General features: G+C 44.1%; 1 protein-coding gene across 2 annotated transcripts in view; it reads left to right on the plus strand.

Moving 5' to 3' along the window:
• The window catches only part of ARMC2 (armadillo repeat containing 2), a 115,984-nt gene that overhangs the window by 9,729 nt on the left and 81,109 nt on the right, over window positions 1–25,146 (plus strand). For both annotated transcript variants that reach the window (XM_047762274.1, XM_047762281.1), the window contains exons 4-5: window positions 6,883–7,054; window positions 14,890–15,097. In XM_047762274.1, the coding sequence (XP_047618230.1) occupies window positions 6,883–7,054; window positions 14,890–15,097 (380 nt within the window). The remainder of the gene's footprint in view (window positions 1–6,882; window positions 7,055–14,889; window positions 15,098–25,146) is intronic.

Consider the following 25,146-nt stretch of genomic DNA (forward strand, 5'->3'; position numbering starts at 1 on the left):
TCAGAGATTCTCTGATAGTTCATGCTGCTTGTTTGGCTCTTTGTATTTGAGAGTGGAAGCATTTGGAATGAATGGGTCATTTGTGTGACACCTACACAAATCTACATATAGGCGGTTTCTCTGGGCTCTGTTGTTTGTGAAACCCCCCAATAGCGGTATCTTTAGGGCTTTCTTTGTGGGCTAGTCAGTTCTCTATAGAATTTTTCCTGGAGGACTGCTGGCTTGCAGGAGCCAAGAGGAAGAAGGTACGCATGCCTAACATTCAGCACAGAAATATTCAGTTGATATCTATGTTTACATGAAGCATCCTGACCCTCAACTGTGCCTGGTCAGCCTGATTCAGAGGCCCTCTGTTCAGGGAACAAACTTCCCTTCTAATCCTGGGTTCAGTGGCCTGACTGCATGAGCTAGGAGGGGAGGAGTTACAGACTTTCAACAGTCCTCCTTATTTTAGGCTCCCCTCCCTTTATGCCCTGCAACCACAAATATCTGTTACACCAGTTCCTTAGATTTGTATGGAATTGGGGTGTCAGTTAAGCTGTTCCTCACTCTTTATTATTGTTTATGTGTGTGCATGATTGCGTGCATGTTTGTCTTTGATAAACTATCTTAAAGTAAGTTTATGCAGACCTTATGAGATTTCATCCACAAACATTTAAGTATGATCTCATATGAATAGGGATAATCTCCTACACAAGCACAATCCTGTCATCACAGCTCAGAAAGCTAACATTACCCAGTATCATTTAGAGTACAGTCCATGTCCAGATGATCCTGCTTATTTCAGAATGCAACTTAGATTCCCAAATGACTCATCAGAATGCCTCTGTGAGGAAGATTACACTTGTTCTTATATTGCAGATGTCAAAAAGAAGATTCCAAAATAGCGTGAGCCAATGTGCAATAAGTACTTTGTCAGCCATTGTTGACACATGGCTTCTTGCACCTACAACCTTGAAAAGCATTTGGGTTTTGAGCCAGCTACAACAATAGGGACCCCTGGTTTGGCAGCTCAGTGGGTCTGCCTAATAGAGTGGCTCTTCATTCTACAGTTCTGACATGTGGCTTCTATGAATTGTTTTTACTGTTGCTGTGATTTGGGGAACCCACTCAGTTTGGCCTACTCTTTCCTTAAAAAAAAAAAAAAAATCTCAATTTCTAGAGTTTACCTGGGCCCAGCCAAACTATAGTTCTTGGACTGCAGGGATAAGTGTGAGGCAGAGATAAAGTTGGCATTTTGCCTCTGTTTAGGGTCACTGCAATTAAATTTCTTTACTGCAGAATGGTTGGGTGCTGTGTGCAAAAGTCAAAGCAGGCTCAGTAAGAATAACTCTGTTCGCCTGAAATTTTTTTGTTGGAGTAGATTCTGTAAGAGTCTCAGGTATAATTCGATTGAAACCATAATTAATGTTTGGAGCTCCCAGACCAAAAAAATCTGAAAGTGGCCTCATACTACCTCCCCTTCTGCCTTCTTCTTTGCACCTCACCTTTTGAAGAGCCCCTTGACTCTGATAACCACTAAAGCGACAAAAGGAAATGGGGGCCAGAGGAGAGGGCCTGGGATAGAGACCCCTGGGGGTGAGGGGGAGGGGGCACATACTTAAGGGAACTCAGTTGCTGAAAGAATTTGTAAAGACCTAACCAGTTGAATTTCAGCACTTTTTCGGATCTGGAGCTTGTTCTCAGGCTAGTTTGCCTTTTGATAATTCCTCAACCAGCAGTCAGGCAGGGAAGAGGGACCCAGAGAGCAGCCCATTCCAGCTCCTCCATTTAACAAATCTACCCAGCTCTTTGCACTTGTATGTTGACCCCAGCCCAGCTCTTCGCACTTGTATGTCTTTGTTTCTCCCCCCTCATCTGGCCTGGGCTCCCCCTACACCCCCCAGCAGGGAAGGGCATCCTGCTCTCAGGAATGAATGCATCTTCGGAGAATGATGCTACTGGTCCTGCCCACGCTGGCTCATCAGGGTTCCCACAGCACCTGTAAGCTTTTTTTGTTTTAAGGCCGCACCTGTGGCATATGGATGTTCCATGGGGGTCTAATCAGAGCAGCACCAGCCGGCCTGTTCCACAGCCTCAGCAGTGCTGGATCTGAGCCACATCTGCGACCTATGCTGCAGGTTACAGCAACACTGGCTCCTTAACCCACTGTGCGAGACCAGGGATTGAACCCACATCCTTGTGGGTACTATGTCGATTCTTAACCCTATGAGCTACAACAGAAACTCCAGCACCTATAATCTTAAGGGGTGGGGGGCAGTACTGCCGTTTGCAGTCTGCCATGGGCATTCCTATCCCCCTGCACTGCTTCCTCTCTCTCAGTAGCTCTCCCCGTTTCCACCACAGCTCTGAGAATGTGGGCTGTCCTGTGGCGGCAGTTATTCCCATTTCCGTTCTGCCGCTCTGGTTAGCTGATGTTCTGATTTATATGCACAGGAGCAGCTGTTCTTGTACTTTGGGTTGTATAAAGTAGGAAAAGAGATGGGGGAAATAGGAAATTTTGTCTTTCATCTTCTCCCCTTGTTTCTGAAACTTATAAGGCCTAATTATTTAAGCCCCAAGTATTTTTTATTAAACTTTATATTGACATACAGAAAAGACACAGGTCCTAAGAGTTTTGTGCAGTTTTGTAAGTTTACACAAACTCAACAGCCTCGGTAACCAGCCTTGAAAAAGAAGAGCTAGTTTTTTACCAGCACCCTAGATGCCACCTTCCCAGGGTGACCACTGTCCTGACTTCTCACAGAGTAGATTAGCTTCCGCCGGTTTTTATATTTTATAGGAACTGAGCTCCAAATATTTGACAAGTAAAACAAAAAAATGGAATCTGTTTTAAAAAGAAAGGGACTAAGAAGCCCATCTACACCTTGGGGCTAGAGCAGATCCAGGGTAAGGAAAAGCAGAATGAGAATGTCAGAGCAATGTTTTTTTCCTTTCACTGTTTCCGAAATGAATGGTGACATTATAGCAGTGAGTCCCATGCTGAGAGTGACAGAGGAGCCTAGAGTACCTGTGGAGAAAATCATAGCAATGGAAATGCACATACAATTGCCACATCCAGAGGTTGCCTGCTTGGGGGAATTTTTAATATGCATTTGCTTTTGAACTTGTAAGGGGTGTGTGTGTGTGTGTTCTGTTGCTTTACACATTAAATCATGGCAACTTAGGGAGTCCTTGGACCCCCTTTGCCAGTCTTCATGTAGAATGCTGTCCCCCCCCCACCCCCGCAGCCTCCACCCCAGCTTCCCAGCTGGCGATCCAGAGGAGCCAGGTCAGAAATTGGTCAAGGGCCACTGTCCTGGCCAGCCAGATCCTCAAATCTTCTAGGGATTTTGTTTTCTCTGATTGGGTTGTTCTGTGAAAGTGTCCTGGCTGTCCTGCTCAGCCAGATCCTCAAATATTCTAGGGATTTCGGTTTTCTTTGATTGGGTTGTCCTATGAAAATAGTCCTTCAGTCTTCAGCATGCTCTAGCAGTTTTGTCGTCCAGGACAGATACTAAAACCTGACTTTCCCAGTGTCCTTGGTGGTACCGCAGTCACTGGTGAGCATCAGGACACAAAACTTGAGGGAGGGAGGCTTCTCAAATGAAGATTTAAACCCACTTGCAGCATTCTCTGAATTCTTAAATGCAGTGAATTTCATAAGAAAAAATTTTACTGTTGTGCTTCCTAAAAGCCGTTTTGCTCCATAAAGTGAGAGAGCATTTTGTAGAATCTGGTGTGATAGAAATTAATGGCATGTTTCATTCACCCTTGAAGAATTAAAAATGCTTCACACGTATCACTTTATATGTGAAATAGTTCAATGAAGTATATGCTTAAATGGGATAAATGATTTAGTAGAGATCAATAGTAAAATGGAGCTAATTTTTTATTATACAAACAATGACTAATTTTGCACCAGGAAAATAATACCTTTTATCAAAGAGCAGTTTAGGGGATTTATCTTGCCACCCAGAGATAATTCACTTAGTCTCTTTTGTTTAATATCCAGAACATTTACAATAGTTAAGCCATCTGTAAAAGCAACCATCTACTCTTATCTCCATTATTATTATTTGGAAGACCTCTCAATCTTTGTTTCAGATTTAAAGTACCTGCAGAGCACAGACATTCTGAGATAAGAAAACCTCAAATCCACATTCAGTACTGAGATTATCCTTATGTATTTCATCTTTCATAATTATATGTAAGGCACTTATTTTCCTGTATCATACTCTTAGCTTTTTTATTACTATTAGTTCCATGGCTTAAGTCACATTCTTATGAATATTTTGCAACAAATTAAGGATACTATTAATTTTTTTATAGTATAGTTGATTTACAATGTTGTGCCAACTTCCACTATACAAGCAAAGCGACCCAGACACACACACACACACACATTCTTCTCATATTATCTTCGATCACTTTTTATCACAAGTGATCAGATATAGTTCCCTGTGCCATACAGCAGGGCCTCATAGCTTATCTATTCTAAATGTAATAGTTTGCATCTTCTAACCCCAAACTCCCAGTTCATCCCACTCCCTCCCCCTCCCCTTTGGTAACCACAAGTCTTTTCTCCATGTCTGTGAGTCTGTGTTTTGTTTTTTGTTTGTTTGTTTGTTTGCTTTTTATTTTATTTTATTTTTTTGTCTTTTTAGCTATTTCTTGGGCCGCTCCCGCAGCATATGGAGGTTCCCAGGCTAGGGGTCCAATCAGAGCTGTAGCCACCAGCCTATGCCAGAGCCACAGCAACACGGGATCCGAGCCACGTCTGCAACCTACACCACAGCTCATGGTAACGCCGGATCGTTAACCCACTGAGCAAGGGCAGGGACTGAACCCGCAACCTCATGGTTCCTAGTCAGATTCGTTAACCACTGCGCCATGACGGGAACTCCTTGTTTGCTTTTTAGAGCCACACCTGTGGGATATGGAGGTTCCCAGGCTAGGGGTTGAATCAGAGCTATAGCTGCCGGCCTACACCACAGCCACAGCAACGCAGGGTCCGAGCCACATCTGCAACCTACACCACAGCTTACAGCAACACCAAATCCTTAACCCACTGAGCAAGGCCAGGGATCGAACCCACAACCTCATGGTACCTAGTCAGATTTGTTTCTGCTGCACATGACAGGTGCTCCTTTTTTTTTTTTTTTTTCTGTTTTGTAAATAGGTTCATTTGTACCATATTTTAGATTCCACATATAAGTAATAGTGTATGGTATTTGTCTTTCTTTTTCTGGATTACTAAGGTGACTATTTATTAAACAAATATAGCATAATATATATAGGCACATAAGTATTGTCTCCTTTGCAATAGACCCCTCTGAATTCAGGATCTTTTTTCCAGCAAGATTATGTCAGGAGGTAGGGTCTTAGCTTTTGAGACTTAAAAGTAACTTGAAACCAAATCTGGTAAATACCTAAGGGTAAACAGCTTATGTAGGGAGGGAGCTAGCATTTCTCCAGCCTCTGTAGTAGGAACTGTATGTAAGTCAGTGTCCCTGCAGGGAAGTGGGACCGCTGTCTTCATCTGATGTCTGGGCAAGTTCAGAGAAGCAAGTGACCTGCCCAGGCTCACAGACTAGTAAGTGGATTCCGCTCTACATCAGTTTGATCCCAGAATCACTGACTCTTTCTGTTATGCTGATTGATTTATTTATGCTTTTTCTAACCATATTTAGAAAAATATGTATCTAAAGTCTAAAACTCATTTTTTTGGGGGGGGGCTGATTTATGAACTGATTCTAGATGCAAATGAACAAGAGGATATAAAAAGTATCTTGAAAAATGTCATCATTATTGGAATAACCAACTTTTTGAGAGGGGAAAGTTACTATATATAGATGCCCATGTTCTGTTAGGGATTATGAGTGGCTGAGATTATGTATCATGTATAATAGATGACCTCAGCCATTTTTCCAAATTATCTGACTTTAATTTCATACCAGAGTTTTGTTTTTTTTTTTAATGTTGATTAACCTTTTGTATTGAGTCACCTTTTTTCACAAATTATTATGTAAGTGACTTTAGGAACTTTTTAACTTGATTATTTTTGGTTAGAGAGCTAGAACACTTGGTGCCGTAAGATCGTTCCTTAATGAATAAACAACAAATAATTGCGCTGGAGTTGGAGGAAGGATAGATCAGCAGGCAACACTAAAAGTGGGGGTTTAGGCCCCTGTGAGGCGTGGCCCCCTCCATTGGGTCAGAGGCCACTGCCGTCTGGAGGTTAGACCAGAGGGTGTTTGGGGTGGCACAGTGCTCAAAGCAGGTGTTTTTAAGTCTTTAAGGAATTGGACTTTGGCCAGTAGTGTTCCTTTTCTGAAGGTATCAGCATAGACTTCTTGAGATATAGAAAATAAAACATTTTTATGTCGTTAAGTCCAAGACTACTTCTTGCTCTTATTTTGTGATGTTTTAATCTAAGTTATTAAAGCATTTTTATATCATTTAAAAAAGACTTTTGTGGAGTCCGAAACATATAAAGGTGGTATTTATATCCACATAGTTGTTGGCCCATATGGGTGCCCAGTAAATGCTTTCTGAGCTGAATCGAATACAAGAGTTGGCAAAGCATGTTGAATGTACTATACCATATTTTATAGTCTCTTTTTCAGATCGGTTTGCTGGCATGGGTAAACCTTTTTTTCAAATATACTAAGCAGAACAGCAGAGTATTTAATACAATATAATTGACAAAAACAGTGAAAAAGTGTTACTTACCTAATGCATGAAGCAAGGTCGGCCAGTGGGACTAGGACCAGGGGACTGGGGAGAAGCCAGGCAGGGAGCCCCGTGTTGTCTGCAGGTGTCAGGACCAGCGTGGAGTGGGGATGAGGCTTATTCAAGGCATAGAAACTCAGGCCAATCATTTCAAAATTCTCTTTCCAGAAACCTAAAGCTCCAGCATCTCCTGCCACAGAGGAGGATCCCTGCCCTTCCTTTCCTAAACCCCCAGTGGACCCTGTGAAGATTAGAAGGATAAGCAATGCCCGGGCGCGCTTATTCAGGGCGGCCTCCCAGGGGGCTCTTCTGCCAGACAGGACCCTTCCTCCTGCTCAGGGTAAGGCCATGTAACATCCTTTACAGCTGGGGGGTGGGAGGTGACCAAGCATGTTTCTTTCTCTTCTTTCTTCTTTTTTTTTTTTTGGTATTTTTAGGGCTGCACCTGTAGCACATGGAGGTTCCCAGGCTAGGAGTCAGATGGGAACTATAGCTGCTGGCCTACGCCACAGCCACAGCAACACGGGATGCGAGCCTTGTCTGCAACCTACACCACAGCTCACAGTAATGCTGGATCCTTAACCCACTGATCAAGTCTAGGGATCGAACCTGTGTCCTCATGGATACTAGTCAGATTCATTTCCTCTGAGCCATGATGGGAACTCTTAGGGTTTTTGTTTGTTTGTTTTTGCATGTTTCTTGAATTGGCGCCTAAGAGCTATTTTATGTAATTTTTTTCAAACCCCACCTGATTTTTTTACATTAAGACTTGGTTAATATTGCGTGAAAACTGGTTAAGAAACATTGTTCATCTATTTTTCTGGGTGTTTAAAAAGAACACTTAAATATCGCTTTTTTTAAAGAAAAGTTACTTGCTAGAAAAAAAATTAGGTTAAGTGTTTTCTAATGAAAGAGTTCACCTATATTGGAAATAATTTCTAAATTGGAGTTTAAAAAATTGTTAATTTCATTAGGTGTATTTAAAATTTATGTAATGTACTAAAAAGGTTAGTGTTTGAAAGTGCCTTTCTGATCCCATGTGAAAACGTAAACAGAAGTCGAACGGGGCTTTTCCTTTAGCCACAGAACTGCCAGCAGGTCTCTAAACCTAGAAACACAGAGACTAAAAATCTCAAATTCTAAGGAATGACCCCAGCAATTGGAATCACCTCCTGTCCAGAGCATGCTAAAAGTTTTCCAAACTGTAGGGAATGTCACTTGGAATCATCTCCTGTCCAGAGCATGCTAAGAGTTTTCCAAACTGTAGGGAATGTCCCACTAGTGGGGTGACACTCAATTTAGCAGATCCCATCAGCATTGAAAACAATGAAGCAAAACAGAATAGAGTGGAAAACATCAGGGTACGTTGCCATCAGGGTAAGTCTTGGCTGAAGGACTTTACTTCGGTCACATACATGTGTGTTCAGGGTCATATTATACATTATAATACATGTATTACATATATTATTACACATTGTATGTATTATTTGTTATGCTTTATATTTACATTAAACCCCATTATAAATTTATGATTACTATAATAATAATTGGTGCTGGCAGACCTGGCCCTCCTTCAGCCCACAAGGAATGATGAAGAGGGCTAGGTTTACACTCACACAGAGGAGATGGTCTGAAGACTGTCCCAGGAGTTCCAAGCCACCGCCTGAGTATCTCACTCGTCTGGCAAACAAACCTCTTCTTTTAATAAGTCAGCATGATTTAAATGTGGAAGCATCAAATGTATGACTTGTTGTGGCCCATTGGAAGATCTGGAAGCCCTGGGCCCAGTTTCCATGTGGCCCCCACAGGGAACGATGGAGCTGAGTGGTCCCCACCCCCATCAGCTGCACTTCCCAGGCCCCGCCCGCTTCGCGCTTGTTGTCCTTTCTGGTCCCTGTGATCCCTAGTGATCCCTGACACGGCTGAAGAGGTAGGATTGAGGGGAAAGGAGAAAAGAGGCAGCACAGGACATGTGTGCCACACCCTGGTCCCGTAAAGGAGTATGTCATCAGGCCGTCTGCTTTACCTCCAACGCCCTACTTGTTTCTTTCTTGACAGGCAGTCAATTTGTTATTTATTGAGCCCCCACTAACTGCCAGGTTCCAGTCTAACCGAGTCCTGCCCTGTGAGGGGAGATAGGCAATAAACAGGAAAACCAGGCAATGAGATAATTAGGTTCTGGTGAGTGCTCTGAAGAAGAGAAGCTAGATAATGGGACAGGGAGTGAGTGGCAGGAGGAAGTGTCAGCTCTGGAAGGTGTCCTGGCAGAGGTGGCGTCTGAGTGGGAATGTGTATCATGAGAAGAAGGCAGCCAAGTAGAAATCTATAAACATGGTGCCCAGGCTGAAAGGACAGCGAAGCTGAAGCCAGAGATGGACCCGAGCTCGGCCAGTGGACCCGAGGGCCCCTGTGGCTGGAAGGTGGAGGGAACTGAGGCCACAGGGCCATTCAGGGCTGGAGCTAGGAGAGGGCAGACATGGCTAGGACTTTATTCCTCCTGCAGTGGAAAGCCAGCGCAGGGTTTAAGCAAGGGAGAGGCATCATCCACTTCTGTTTCTTAATGGTAGCTAGACTTTTTTTTTTTTTTTTTTTTTGCTTTTTAGGGCCATGCTCGCAGCATATGGAGGTTCCCAGTCTAGGGGTTGAATCAGCTTTAGCTGCGGGCCTACACCACAGCCACAGCAACACCAGATCTGAGCCCCGTCTGTGACCTACACCACAGCTCACGGCAACGCAGGATCCTTAACCCACTGAGCAAGGCCAGGGATCGAACCTGCATCCTCATGGATCTATCAGATTTGTTTCTACCGCATCACAGTGGGAACTCTGGTAGCTGCACTTTTAGAATCACTGGAGGAGTTTTTCAAACATTCTGCCACCAGGGCCCCCATCAAACCAGTGATAACAGACACGATTGGTACCCACGGGAGCTAAGTCCTTGCCAAGATGAGAGGGGATGGACTCAGGAACCATGGTTCAGGGTGAGGTCAGACTGAGGAACAGGGTCACTTTTTTTTTTTTTCTTTTTAGGGCTGCACTTGAGGCATATAGAAATTCCCAGGCTAGGGGTTGAATCAGAGCTGCAGCTGCCGGCCTGCACCACAGCCACAGCAATGTGGGATCCGAGCCACATCTGCAACCCACACCACAGCTCATGGCAACACTGGATCCTTAACCCACTGAGCGAGGCATCCTCATGGATACTAGTCAGGTTTGTTACTGCTGAGCCACAGCGGGAACTCCCAGGAACGGGGTCACTTATAAGTAGGGTGGCAGTGGGGGAGCTCTTGTTTATTAAATGTTTCTACTTCTGAGCCTGAATGCTGCAGGCGTTTAAGTCTTGGGAGCTGCCATTTGAAAACCCTGCTACTGGCTGCAGTGTTCCCGGGTATGGGAAGGCCGACCCCTCCACTCCCAAGCAACCGACTGAAGTTCATCTCTGTTTCCGTTCTTCCATCCACATGGTTGTCAGTTGCCATCCTCACTGCCCTCATCATCCCTGCAGGCTGCAGCAGCACCCAGGAAACAATGGCAGTAAAAAGTCATTGTCCTTTCAAAAGCACACATCGCCCAATTTCAAAAAAATGTTCTAATGATCCAGCCTTGGATCCATTGTCCAGGAGCTCCCTGGACTAGTTTCAGAGCCTCTCTGAGTAAAGGGGCCCTTTGTTGGGTAACAGGCAGTGAGGGCCACTGTGCTTGGAGACAGAGGGTGCGTCCCTTCCCACGGTGTGAAGTCATTTGTAGCTGACACCTCCCCAGGCAGGGCTAGGGGTGTGGAGGCAGGTTTGGAATCCTGGTTGAAGGAGATGAAAGGGGACGAGATGTGTGCGGTCATGTTTGTAGGGCCAGGAGTTTAATCACTGTGTTCAGACAGAGTTTTTGGCTGGAGGTGGCAGTGTTGCTAATGCCCCCCCCCCCCCCCCCAGTTAACGTCATCTGGACAGAGACCTCAGAACAGGCTCTTCCTTCTCACAGTCCCTGTCACCTTAGCCACCATAGGGCCCTCCACGGGCTGCCTGCATGGGCTTCCTGAATATCCTCGGGTCTGCATCCTCCTCCCCACCACCGCCCCCTGCTTCGATCACCTCTTTCCTGGCCCATCCAGTGCTCAGGTCTTGCTCTACGTTCAGGTCACTGGGGGGCTACAGGTGGGTCAACACAAGGACTCTTGGCCCTTGGAGCAGCCAGCAGAGCCTGGGGAAGCCGAGTGCCCACCCATACAGGACTGTGAGCTACAGCCTTGTCCCTTTACCCCAGGAAACCAGAAAAATGATCCTTTTCTCTTGGGGTGCTGTAAGGGACAAGAAATCATAAAGCAAACAAGAATCAGATGGCATCATCTTCTTGCTGCAAACCCTTCAGAGGGACCTCTGTGCCTAAAGGGCTGTTTGCCAAACTAGTTCCAGGGACTGCTTTTGACAAGATATAGGAGTTTTTCCTTGGATCAAGTATCCCATGCTCAAGAAGTGAGCCTACTTGCTTCCCCGCTTGGAGAGTCACAATTCATGTGACTGTATTAAAGGGTAGGGAAGGCCATCTGGTAAAGTCACTTGTTTAATTATCCCAGCATTTCCCAAACCTATTTAACTGCAGACTCTGTCTCTTGGGGAACACAGTTTGGGAAGCACCCACCTAGCACAGAAGTTGGCAGACTTTTCCTCTAAAGGGCCAGAGAATGACTATTTTAGACCTTGTGGGCCATGGAGTCTCTGTTCAACCTACTCAACTCTGCTGTTGCAGCAGGAAAGCAACTGTAGACTGACCAGGGCCACTGAAATTTGTATTTCATGTAATTTTCACATTACAAAATATTGTTCTTTTGATTTTTTTGCCCTCAACCATTAAAAAATAGAAAAACCATTCTTAGCTTGTAGGCTGTACAGAACAGGTGGCAGGGCATTGATGGGGCTACAGTTTGTTGACTTCTGCTCCAGGAGAGGAAGTCTCCATTCTCCAGTGTGCACAGCTCTGCTGTGATCTGACCCCAGCCTAATAAGTCCAGGCCCTTCTCTCCACTCTCCTTTGTCTGTTCACCGCCCCCCACCCCCTCCGCCCTTGCCATCTGTGCGCCAGCAATATGGAACCCTTGCAGTTCCCCACACCCATCCTGCTGTTTCAGGCCTCATGCTGGATCTACTATATACTTTGCTGGACCCAGTGCAAAATGAGAATGTGGAGCTCTTTGTTCAAAAATTATTTAGAATTTCAAGATGGCAACAGCAAAGCATTAAACCAAGTGAAGGGCCTTTTTAGCATGAGCCCCTGCTTGGCTGCATAGCTTGGACATACCTGAAGCTGGCTTTCACTCCAGACTTTAGTTCCTTTTTCTGAGAGGTTTTTTTTTTTTTTTTTTTTGCCTCCTGTTAACCCTTCAAATTGCTTCTCTGGCTCTGCCTCCCCCTATGAATCTTTCCAACCCCTGAGGATGCCTCCTTTCTCTGTACTCCTTATCTGCTGCAGACCCTGTGCTCCTGAATTTCTCTCTGGATGCATCGGCCTCTGTTTCCCCTACTAGACTGAACAACTTTATTTTTTATAGCTGCACCTGCAGCATATGGAAGTTCCCAGGCTAGGGCTTGAATCGGAGCTGCAGCTGCTGGCCTCCACCACAGCCACAGCCACACTGGATCTGAGCCACATCCACAACCTAAACCTCAGCTTGTGGCAAAGGTGGATCCTTAAGCCACTTCGTGAGGCCAGGGATCAAGCCTGTATCCTCACGGACACCATGTCAGGTTCTTAAGCCACTGAGCCACAAACAGGAACTCCATAAATGGAGCGACTTTAGTAGGAAAAGAAGTTTTCTGTCTTATAAACCCAAGAGCCTGAAAAAGGGTGTAGTCTATAGTAGATGCCAAAGAAATATTTGTGAAACAGGACAGTTGCTATATGGTAATGCTACTGCTTGTAGCATCTTTTTGGAATTTACCCAGGATCCATTACAAAATTAGTGCACCTTGCTGCACGTATTTGCCAGAAGAACCCAGAGCGCTGCTACTTACGCTCAGAGGAATGGTGGACATCCAGCAGGGGTAAGAGTGGGCCCCAGGCAGCTTGTTACTGTATTGACAACTGACAGCTCACTCTGGTAGACTGAAGCCTGAGGGGCTGTGGCTCCTCTGCCTATGAGTAGGGATGTGTTATATTTCTCTAGAACAGAAGCTCCATGACTTCTAGACCATCTCCTTCACCACTGGACCCACCAGCCCCTGGAACAGCATCTGGCACATGGCAGTGGATGCTTCATAAATACTTATGGGATGAATGAGTGAAAGAAATGAATGCTAAGATACAGAAACAGGCTCAAAATGCTTTGTAATCTGAAATGAAGTATGTGCTTTATAATTCAGTCCTAAAGATATTTGAGGTTACATGGAGCTGTGGAGAGAGCCCTGGACCAGAAGTCAGGACTCCTGGGTTCTGTTAATAATAGTGACAATAACTTCTCGGTTTTGAGTGCACTGGCACCAGGGGAGTCCCTTTACCAGGCCATATCACTTAATTCTTACCATGTCCCCAAGAAGTGGGGACCACTGAGGAAGGGAAAAGAAGCTGAGTGACCTGCCTGCATCCACAGCTGTCCGTGGCCCCATGTCTGACAGAATACCAAACCCCAGCTCTCCCCGAACCTCCTATGTGACCTTAGACTAGCTACCTAACCTTTAGGGTTCTCAGTTTTCTCATCTGAAAAACGAAGGTTAGACTAGCCAATCTCTAAGCTTCCTCCCTGGTGTTAAATTCAGTGTTTTGAAAGCACAGAGCTTAGTCAGAGGAACAGACTCAGTGGTTTTGTTATGGTTGATTTTTATTAGTTTGATGGTTCAAGTGCAGAAAAGGAAACCTTGAGTCATGTTGGAAAAGCTTGCAAAACTATCTCTCTATATGAAGATCATTCCCTTTTCCCCTTTGAAAAAACTTAACTTTATTGTGGGCTAGAGTATAGTAGCAGCAGCATGGGTAAGCCAGTCCTGATGTCAGTTTGCCCAAGAAGAAACAGTGTTGTATTTTAAGTCTAAGGATCTGCAGCCATAAACACAATAGGTGTTTCAGTTCAGAGATTGGACCTCTCTTTTGCAATTCTATCTTATTCCTCTTTAAAAAGCCTTTTGAGGAGTTCCCATCATGGCCCAGTGGTTAATAAATCCGACTAATATCCATGAGGTTGCATGTTCGATCCCTGGCCTCGCTCAGTGGGTTAAGGATCGGGCATTGCCGTGAGCTGTGGTGTACGTTGCAGACGCGGCTCGGATTCCGCGTTGCTGTGGTTCTGGTGTAGGCTGGTGGCTACGGCTCCGATTAGACCCCTAGCCTGGGAACCTCCATATGCCGCAGGAGTGGCCGTAGAAAAAGGCAAAAAAAAAAAAAAAAAAAGCCTTTTGAGTGTTTAAATGCCCTCATCTGTCCACTCCTGCGAGTGGTCCATTGGGCCTCCATGATCCAGCCCCTTGCTCTTCCCCATCATACATTTCACTCTGCTGTTGCCTGAGCATGCCAGGCACACTTGTGTCTTTGAGCCTCTGTACCAGCTCTTCTCTCTGCTGAAAATACCATCCCTTGTCATGGGACACCTTGGTGCCTCACCTCTATTAAGGATTTAAAATTCCTACCTGCCCCTGTTCCCAATCCCCTTTGACCCTTCTCCCCTTTTTGACTTTTGCTTTTTTCCATAACGCTATCTTATCTTATATCCCTCATTTATTATTGTCTGTTGTGTAAACAGTTGCACTGTTAGGATGTCAGCCCTGTAAGTGCAGGGATCTTTGTTTTGTCACTAGTACATCCCAAGTGCTTAGGACGGAGCCTGACATCAGGAAGGCACTCAATAAATACTTCTAAATGAAAAGTTACTGATGTGATCAGACTCAGAAAGAAGAATTGCTATGGGACACAGAAGTATCCATGAAGACTTAGGTAGTTCATAAAGCTAAATTTGAGTGTTTATCTGTGTGTAGACTTGAGCTGATAGAGCTACGATTATGCTCATTTATCACCTGCTGAGGGAAATATGGTCTTGTATATGTCCAGGGAGGTTTACTCCATACAATCCCAGACTTGATTTTAAGTAATACATAATTTCTAAATTGTTTCAATTTTTGGATTGAAACAGTTTTCAAAGGCAGTTATTCTTAAAATAAGAAACGCCTTAACAAAATGTTTCCTTGATAATTACAGCAAAGAAGAGAGTGGAACCCAAAGAAACAGTTATGATGGGAGACTCCGTGATGAAAAGAAATGGGCTTTATCTAGCCGAATCTAATGCCGTTGGCCGGTTAAAGAGTCCTCCACTTCAGCTACCGTATGTTGCAGACTTCAGTGAAATCAAGGAGCGAGAAATGTTCCAAGGGGCAACGTCCACGCCATCTCATCTCAGAAGTGGAGGGTCAGTATTCTTTCCATTTAATTTTCTGGTCAGGACAACTGTGTCATGTACCGTAGTTGTCCTCTGTCTTATGTAGATGATTGATTTGCATTTCCCCCTTTTATATAAACAAAGTTGTAAGTGAATGATGCCTGAGTAGGAGAGCTTTCTTCTCAGCGGCTGAACAGGGTTGACTTTACATCTCCCCCTTTAACCCTCAGGAAAATGTGTATCAAACCTGCCAAAATGCTGCTTTGACAGGATGGTCAATGAGGTACTCTGCCTGAGCTGGGCTGCCCACCCAGCCCCTGAGTCATGACCGATGAGTCTACTCATGTCGCTTTGGGATTCTTGCCCAGCGTGACATTTCTCACTACCTCCCTTTAGGTCACTTCACTGTTGTCGACTCCACCAAACAGTGGACACCTGGTTGATTTTATTCTTCAGTAGAAACTTGGATTAAGGAGTTCCCATCATGGCTTTGTGGTAACAAACCTGACTAGTATCCATGAGGATGCAGGTTCGATCCCTGGCCTTGCTCAGTGGGTTAAGGATCCGGCTTTGCCATGAGCTGTGGTGTAGGTTGCAGATGCAGCTCAGAGCTGGCGTTGCTGTGGCTGTGGTGTAGGCTGGCAGCTAAAGCTCCCATTTGACCCCTAGCCTGGGAACTTCCATGCGCCATGTGTGCAGCCCCAAAAAGACTGAAAAAGAAAGAAAGAAAGAAAAAAAAACTCAGATTAAAATATTGCTTTTGCAAACGAATAGTTAAAACAGGAGAGTCCTGTGGATTTCTCTTATCTATGATAGCTCGCTACTAATCCTTCATAAAATGAACAATTGGGAGTTACTGTATATCTCATACCATGTTCCTGGGTAAGGCTTTTGTTTCACCCCAGTCCATGTTGACGTTTTCACTCCCTACCCATCATGTTATGCTCCTTGATAGGGCTTTTTAGGGCTTCCCCTGGAAAATTGAGAAGCAATTTTCCTGCCATATGAAGGACTTGTAGAGAAAAGTTCACTGTGTGGACGATGTGAATTCTTACACTGGTGGTTTTCCTAAAGAAGCCTGGAATACCTTGGGGGCCAGGGTGGGGAATAGGGCAGGCCATGCTTTCCAGTTCCAGCCCATAGTGATGCTCAGATAGGCAGAAAGTCTTGGACTGAACAGTGTCGTTTAGAGATATTTGCCTGTAACTTTCCATTGGGTCATTGTGGACAAATGCCCAGTTCAAATTTGCTTAACAAGATTAAATTCCATGGGCCATTTTAAGACCAAGTGCTTGTTGCCCTCACTTTAGATTTCGGGTCTGACTTTGGCTCTTGCACATGTAGTATGCTTAAAACTCTACCCACCCCCCACCCCCCACCCCGGAAAATTGGCTGCTTGGCAGTTGGTTAGTTTAGCCGAACTGACCTTGTCCACTGATACCGCCTGAAGAGCATCACACACACGGAATTTATATTAGGCAACCTAGTAGTCCTTGTAAAGTCTCTTTGCATTCAGAACATTTTTTAAATTAAAGGAAAAATGACATGTCTCCTTAAGTGGAAGAGAAGGACTTCAAATTGGGACTTTGGGAGTTGAGCACAAAACATCAAACTGGCCATTGCCACAAATCTTTTCCAGTTGGTGAATAAGAATAGGCTGCGGACCTCAGAGCTTCAGCACAAAAGGCAGCAGAAGAACTTGTGTTTCTTTCAGCGCTGAACTGAAAAGGAAATATTTATCTTGCTGCATCCATCCTTACAGTAATTAAAGTTGACTAGGAAAAACCAAACAAGAGCTGTTTTATTTTATTGTATTGTATTTTACTTTTATTTATTTATTTTGCAAACTTTCAGCTGTTGCAGAATAATATGGCAAGCCAGGGTTCGTTATGTCTTCCCCAGTCTGGGACAGCACAGGCATTTTTAGTTACATTTTTTATCCCACAAACAGCAGAGGAGAAGTCCCAGGGACTGGAGGCACTTTTTCGTGACTGTCCAAAATTTGGAGGCATTGGCTGGCAGCACTAATTGCTTTTCTTTTTGCTCTGTTAGGATGGCTTTTGCTTTGTGTAAGGATTGCGTCTGAGTTGGGTTTGCCATACACCTTGGCAAGTTTAACTTCCATGTTGGCTTTATGAATCTCTTACCTCCTTGAATCATGGGCTGGGATTTTTGTTGAAGTGGTGCCAAAAAAAAAAAAAAAAATTTTTTTTTTATTTGGTAGGATTAAAACAAACCAGAAAATGGAAACTATTAGCCATTCTTTCATTAATTACATTTGTGAATCAATCCGGAACACTTGATCGTTGTTTCTGGTAAACACTTAAGTGAATAATTCCAAGAAATGATCTTCTCAGTGCCGTGGAATATTCCCAGTTTTGATGCAAAAGCCCTACCCTCAGTTAGCATGTTTTCATCTTTAGACCAGAAAGTGGAAAATGAAGATTCTTGTCAGTGAACTGGGCCAGCAGGAAAAGGGCGGGAAGGGATGGCCTAAGTAGAAAGGGGGGAGGTCGGCACTGATGACGGGTTGAGGGCTGAGAAGGAGTGTGAGCAGCTCCACACTCCACAGAGGGGACAGGAAGGGAAGTCAGGCTCCTCCCCCAGGGTCCTTGTCTAGCACGGAGCTGACACCTTCAGGCCAGTGCTTCTTGGGCCTTGGAGAGAAAGGAGTAGTTTAACTCAGGGAAGCCACATTGATTTCCGGGAAACCCTGAATTTAGAATGAACTCCGACCTGGGATGGACTGGAGTTTAACTTTATGCTGGTTGTGATGGAAAAAAGAGTTGCTAAACAAGGTATCTTTGCAAACAAGTTTTGGGGGGCAAGGGCAGGCGCTGGATAACTTTCCAGCACTTATTGACCTGTCAGCTTCAGATATCAATTAAAACAGCCTGCGTGTCCATCAAGGACTCATTCAAGGTGTGGCAGGCCTGCCCCTTAGCAACACCCTATTTTCTCTGATTTGGTGTGGCCATATGTTTTGAAAATAGCTTCCATTAGAATAGGTTTGTGTATCTCCACCCAACATCCATCCAGGGGTCCCATCTGATGAACCCCTTCGGACTGCTTCTTTGTTAAACCCTTTGAGACTTCCTGTGTATATATTGTTCAAACTCTCGTGGTTTGAAAATGTGATTTTTAGGAGGAAAGCCCAAGAGCAGTCAGTTGTGAGAGTCAAGAACTTGGTTAAGGGTCTGAATCTGTGGATTTAGGATTGGTTCTCTCTCTACCACTTGATTGAGCTGTGTGTGGTTTTTTTTGTTTTGTTTTGTTTTTTTGTCTTTTGTCTTTTTATAGGGCCGCACCCGCAGCATATGGAGGTTCCCAGGCTAGGGGTCTAATTGGAGCTAGAGCCACCTGCCTACACCACAGCCCCAGCAACACCAGATCTGAGCCATGTCTTCGACCTACACCACAGCTCACGGCAACGCCGAATACTTAACCTACTGAATGAGACCAGGGATTGAACCTGGAACCTCAGGGTTCCTAGTCAGATTTGTTAACCACTGAGCCATGACAGCAACAACTCCCCTTTTTTTTTCCTTTCTTTTTTTTTTTTTTCCTGTGGCATATGGGAGTTCCTAGGCCAGGGGTTGAATTGGAGCTACAGCTGCCCGCCTACACCACAGCCACAGCAACACCAGATTGAGCCAAGTCTGCGACCTACATCACAGTTCACAAGACACTGGATCCTTAACCCACTGAGCAAGGCCAGTGATCTAGCTGGCAACCTCATGGATCCTAGTTGGGTTCGTTAACCACTGAGCCACGAAGGGAACTCCGAGCTGTGTGTTCTTTGACAAGTCTCTTAACACTTCTGGGGGCTCAGTTTCCTAATCTGTAAAGTGGAAAAAACTGTGCTCTTTCACTTGAGAATATACAGACTCACTGTAGGCTGTGATCTGATTCAGAAGGCTTGAAAGCCTTATTTATAAACTGTCAAGTGCTGTTAGTATTGTTGGAATAAAACATGAGCAAAGAGGGCTTCCGGTTAAAGATGGCAAAGGAAAGCCTTTCTGCCGAAACCCAATGAGGAGTTCCCTGGTGGTGCAGCAGGTTCAGGATCCAGCATTGTCACTGCAGTGGTTTGGGTGACTGTCACTCGGGTTCCACCCCTAGCCTGGGAACTTGCGCACGCCATGGGCGAGGCCAAAAAAGAAAAGAAAAAGCAACAAAGAATGAAAAACAGAGAAATAAATGTCGTCAATGATACAGAAACTGCAAACTACAAATCATGAAGCAAACTTTATTCTAAAGTGTGGGCTTGATCCCCCCCATCCCATGGAGCATACTTCCCTTTGGAGAGCGAACTATCTTACATTGTATAACGAATCCTGCTCAGTTCATGTTTGAAGGAGCCTGACCCTGTCTTCTCTTCCCTTCCTCCCAGAGGTGGTTATGAGGCTCAGAGCTGGCTAACCAGGGTTCTCCAACCCACCAGCCATGGTTGTTGGTCCAGAGGTGGGTATATGATCCAGGCCAGGCCTGTCGAATTCTTCTCTGGGACTTTTGCCAATGCCTTTGGGGAAAGCCCTCTTTCCCCAAGTTCACAGGCTGTGAAGATGATGTTATCTTGGAGCCAATAGTGACCATTTCATTGCTCTGTGGGGGGCGACTCTGAGAGAGATGTGATGTACAGAGCCAGGCATGCAGATATGAAGCTCAAGGATATGTAAACCTCTAGATCCAGCTGTGCCTGAGGCCACCACAGCCTCTCTGCAGACAGCCCTGTTTATGAGCCAATATGTTCCTTTGTCTTTCTCTCTCTCATTCTCCTTCCTTTCCCCCTTCTTTCCTTCCTTCCTTTCCTTTTAGTCTTCTTTCCTTTATTTATTTATTTTGACAGGGACAGCTTATGGTACTCTGGGTTTTTGTCACTTGGAATATCGCAACCAAAAGAATCTAGTTAACCTGCTAGACTCTATGAATGTAGATGCAGACAAGGGTTAATCTGAGATCAGACACCTCCTCAGACTTGAGCCAAAAACAAATTTCACTAAAAGTGGGTCTCCCAGTTCAGAAGGGTGTGTCCAGTAGTCTTTAATTAAAGAAACCAGGTCTCAGGCTGTGAGCAGGCCACAGGAGAAGTGGAGAAGCCACAGTGGAGACCCTGTTTAGGATCCAGAGTATGAAGCCACCCAGGGGGAGTGGAGCTGAGGGTGGCACGCTCTCCTCGTATCAGCCAGTCTCTGTGTGTGTGATGGGGAGACCCTGATAGATTAGAACCCAAGGAACCTGGCCTGGAAAGGGGCTTTTCTGTGAGTCACAAAACCAGCTACATACAAACCGAGGGAACACACACTGCAGGTGTAACAGACTGGGTGCATGGATGTGCAAGAAAACTCAAGTGGAAACTACAGAGCATCCCAGTTCTTATTCATTTCCTCATGTGTGATTTCCATTTTCATTCTTCAACAAATACATGGCTCTGTTTCAAGATAAATAATACGAGGACAAGAGTTAACATGGGACTTGAGCATGGCTTTGTAAAGAACATAACAAAGACAGACGAAGGACATGGATCACAAAAAGAACTACCCTCCAAGATCATGGAAAGAGTTAAAACAATTGTCCATCATGTCGAAATTATACAAAATATTGTTACCCTCTTTAAAATAAAAGGGGGGGGGAATAGCTTTTCTTTGAATAAGGAGAATTCAAAGTAGAGATTTTAAGCCCACATAAAGAAATGAAAATCTGTTCACAGATCTCAAAAAGGAAATGAAAGAAAAATGTATGAATATGGAGAGAAAAGCCACATTAGAAATAAAAAGTAAGGAGTTCCCGTCTTGGTGCAGTGGAAACGAATCCGACTAGGAACCATGAGGTTGCGGGTTCAATCCCTGGCCTTGCTCAGTGGGTTAAGGATCCGGCGTTGCTGTGAGCTGTGGTATAGGTCGAAGATGTGGCTCCAGTCTGGTGTTGCTGTGGCTGTGGCGTAGGCCAGCAGCTGTAGTTCTGCTTAGAACCCTAGCCTGGGAACCTCCGTATGCTGAGGGTGTAGCCCTAAAGACAAAAATACAAAAGAAAGAAAGAAAAAGAGTAAAAAGAACTGAAAATGCAGTCAGACATGGTGGGCAAGCTAGAGGAAATCATACATGAGGAAATGAATAAGAAAATAGGAAAATGATTAGAGAGATTGAGGCATGGGGGCAGGACACTTGTGTTCCTGGAGAGAATCCTCCCCTCCCCCACTCCTCCTGGCACTGTCTTCCTGGACTAAGTGCCAGGCCCTCTTCCAAGTGATTTACATATATTATCTCATTTGAGAGTCACAGCAACCCACTGAGAATGCAAGAGATAAGAACAAGAAAAATATTGACGTAATAGAAGACAACTTTCTGAAAAGAGTAAAGTCTGGGAGTTCCCACTGTGGCTCAGCAAGTTAAGAACCTGCCATAGTGTCCAGAAAGATGTAGATTCGATCCCTGGCCTCGCTCATTGGGTCCAGCATTGCCATGAGCTGTGGTATAGGTGGCAGACAAAGCTCGGATCTGGCATTGCTGTGGCTGTGGTGTAGGCTGGCAGCTACAGCTCCGATTTGACCCCTAGCCTGGGAGCTTCCATATGCCGTAGGTGCTGCCTCAAAAAGAAAAAGAAAAAAAACCCTCAGAAATGAAGATGCTATGGTAAAAGCATGCATTTGTGGTGAGTATTGACTTTGTTTTCATACTGAATTAAAGCTAAACAACTCTGCAAATGACGGTTATGGAACAGAAAACTTGTCAATTTAATACTGGCGTAAATAACCCAAACTCGTACTTGGGAGGAAGTGTGAGAACTAATCTCGTCTCTCTCTCTCCTTTTTTTTTTTTTTTTTTTGAGTTAAATATAGTTGATTGACAATGTTTTGTCAATGTCGGCTGTACTGCACAGTGACCCATTCATACATGTATATATGTTCTTTTTCTCAGTTTATCTTCTATCATGTTCTATTACACGGACTGGATATAGTTCCCTGTGCTGTACAGCAGGACCTCATCACTGATCCCTTCTAAGGAATAGATTTGTCGGTCGCTACAGTCTGAAATTGAAATATAAGTAAAACGGGAGTGATTTCAGCATCCTAATATTTTTCATTATTTCTTTTCTTAACTTTAGAGAGATCTTTTAGAAACTAATGTCTCTTGGGAGGACCCATTCATCTGAAGTTCTACAGTTTCTTCCGTTTCACCTCAATTTCTGTTTCTGTGTCATATTCAAGTTACATTTATACTTCACACTTTTTCATGATAGCGACACGTATGGTATGATCCCATTTCTATGTATCCTCCCCTTATCTACCCTCCCCTCCAGTCACCCTTCTGTTCTTTCATTCTTTTATCTTTTCATCTGAGTATATGCAAAATATGTCTGGAATGATGTTTGCCATACACCAACGGTACTCACTTCTGGGTGGTGGGATGTCAATGATTTTTTTTTTTTTAATCTTCTTTGTACTTATAGTGTCTGGCCTTAAAAAATAATAAATATATTTTTTTCCCCAAAATTAATGAAGTCATTGTTCTTTTAAGAAATTCACTAAATGTGCCTAAGAAACTGCTTCCATTTGTAAAAGATTTGCATTGACCAGAATGATTTTGTAGAATCCCACCTTATTGGACAGCTTCCCTTTGATAAGCATTTCCTGATAAGAAAACCCTGTGCTAGCGGGGTTGGAAGATACAGAAAGGGGCCCTGTCCACGAGAGCCTTACCAACACGTCAGGTTCTGATGCTCAAGTGCGGTCCCTGGACCAGCAGCATCAGCATCACCCAGGAGCTTGTTAGAAATACAGGAATCTCAGGCCTCACCCCAGACCTGCTGATTTGGAATCTGCATGTTTATAAGGTATCCACGTGGTTTGAATGCACACAGAAGTTTTAGAAGCACCATTCCATGATTAACTCTAATGCTGGAGGAATGAAAGAATTGAAAGAAGGCATCCTGGGAGTTTAGAGGTGAGAACATTTACTCTATTGTGAAGATCAGGGAAGGTTTCCCGAGATCCATAGGGTTTGGGATGGATGCCCCTTGAGCCTGCTTTTCACTAGGGATGGAGCCCTGTGTTCTTTGCTAAAGCAGCAGCATAAGCAGAGGGGGGATTTGACCTGGGGGTGACAGGTTCAGAGAATGGCCCTGGGCCCCAGGTAGCAGGAGTGCAGGTCCTGAGGCTGGAGACCACAGGGAGCACTGAGAGACTTTGAGGAGGAGAGCGGTGCTGGCAGCCGTGTGACAGACAGGTGGAGAGGAGGAAGAGTTGTAGCAGTTCTGGTGGGAGCTGGTCTTGTGGGAGCTGGAGCTGGACGTTAGGATGGAGAGCAGAGCATGGATACTCATGTGGCATCATTTCCACAGCAACGCTATGCAAGAGGGTAGTGCCAGCAACACTCCCTGTGCTGAAGTACTTGCTGCCGCAGTGAGAAAATACAGGCTCTTCACACGAGGGGCCTAGAAACTGGAGCCTGGAGGGTTGAGGGGAGCGTGAAACTCTGGGCTTTTACTCTAAGCCAAGGGAATTTAAGGCTGCCTAAGTTAACATGGTTGGCAGCAAAGCAGTGTCTGATCAAGTTTAGGCATATAGCACTTGAATAATAACCAGTTAGTGATGATTGAAATAGGTACTAAGAGTATATGCGTAATCTTTAAAAATGTATTTTTTAAATCTTGGACTGCTAACCCAATGCTATAGTTACTTTGGAGGACTGTCTTAAAATTTCGATCTTATGGACATTCCTCTAAAGTCATGGTCTTTAATTTCATTGTGTTTCTATGTAACTGTTTAAGTAGAATTCTATTTTACTGTTAGTTATTAAGACAATGCTAATATGTCTGGAAACTGTATCTGGTGTTTCAGACGATGAAGACATGCCAAAAGGGAGCACCACCTTTTTGGTGGTGGCATTCTCAAATTGCAGTCAAAAAATCAAAAAGACTGAAGTAGGGGTCCAGCAAACTATGGCCCATAGGCCAGATGCAGCCTATTACATGTTTTTGTAAATAAAGTTTTATGGGAACACAGCCACACCTATTTATTCACCCTTTTATTACTGGCTGCCGTCAAACTACAGCCGCAGAGCTGAGTAGTGACAGAGACTGCATGACCGCAGAGCCTAAGATACTTACTGCCTGACTTGCATCTGTATAACTTGAGTTTAATTCTAGAAATGAAGTGTCTTCTTATTAGGCCAAGAAAAAGCTCAAAATTTGCTAGATTTCTTTTTTTTCCTTTTTCTTTTCTTAGGACCACACTTGCGGCATATGGAAGTTCCCAGGCTAGGGGTCAAATCAGAACTATAGCTGCCAGCCTACATCATAGCTCACAGCAACAACGGATCCTTAACCCACCAATCGAGGCCAGGGATTGAGCCCACATCCTCATGGATACTAGTCAGGTTTGCAACCCACTGAGCCACAACAGGAACTCCCAAATTTCTTTTTATTATATGTGGCCTTTAAGTTTTCCTTTTCTTTTTTTTTTTTTTTAATCTTGTAGACATCCCCCTAAAGTTATATTCTTTAATTTCATTGTGTTTCTATGTAACTGTTTCAAGTAGAATTCTATTTTAGTGTTACTTATTAAGACAGAATGCTAATATATCTGAAAATTACAGATTTTTACCAAATGGAAATCAATTTTTTTCTTAATTCCAAATCTTCCCATTTAGTCTACTTCTTAATATTTTTTTAGTTATTACTCCAGAGGAGTCAACAAACTAGCACCCCCCCCCAACTCTAAACAACCTGTTTTTTTTACAACCCTTGAGCTAAGAATTTTTTTATACATTTTTAAATCATTACATTTTAAAGAGTTAGGAGTATCTACATAATAGCCTTGTTTTGCCACTTAGCCTACCAAGTGTAAAATATATACTGCCTGGCTCTTTAAGAAAAAGTTTGCTGACCCGATTAAAGAACCTTAGTCATTATAACTGAAAGAACTGTGTGAATTACAGCAAAATGTGAATTTTAGAAGACTTTTAAGGAAATATACTTTGTTTTTTTGGAGGGTAAATGATCTGGAAGCAGATGTTGCCAACGTGACTGATGCATGGATGGGCAGTAGTAACTCATTCAGTCGTGTGTAGCCTTGCCTC

Source organism: Phacochoerus africanus, chromosome 2, assembly GCF_016906955.1.
Source record: "Phacochoerus africanus isolate WHEZ1 chromosome 2, ROS_Pafr_v1, whole genome shotgun sequence".
Classification (NCBI taxonomy): domain Eukaryota; kingdom Metazoa; phylum Chordata; class Mammalia; order Artiodactyla; family Suidae; genus Phacochoerus; species Phacochoerus africanus.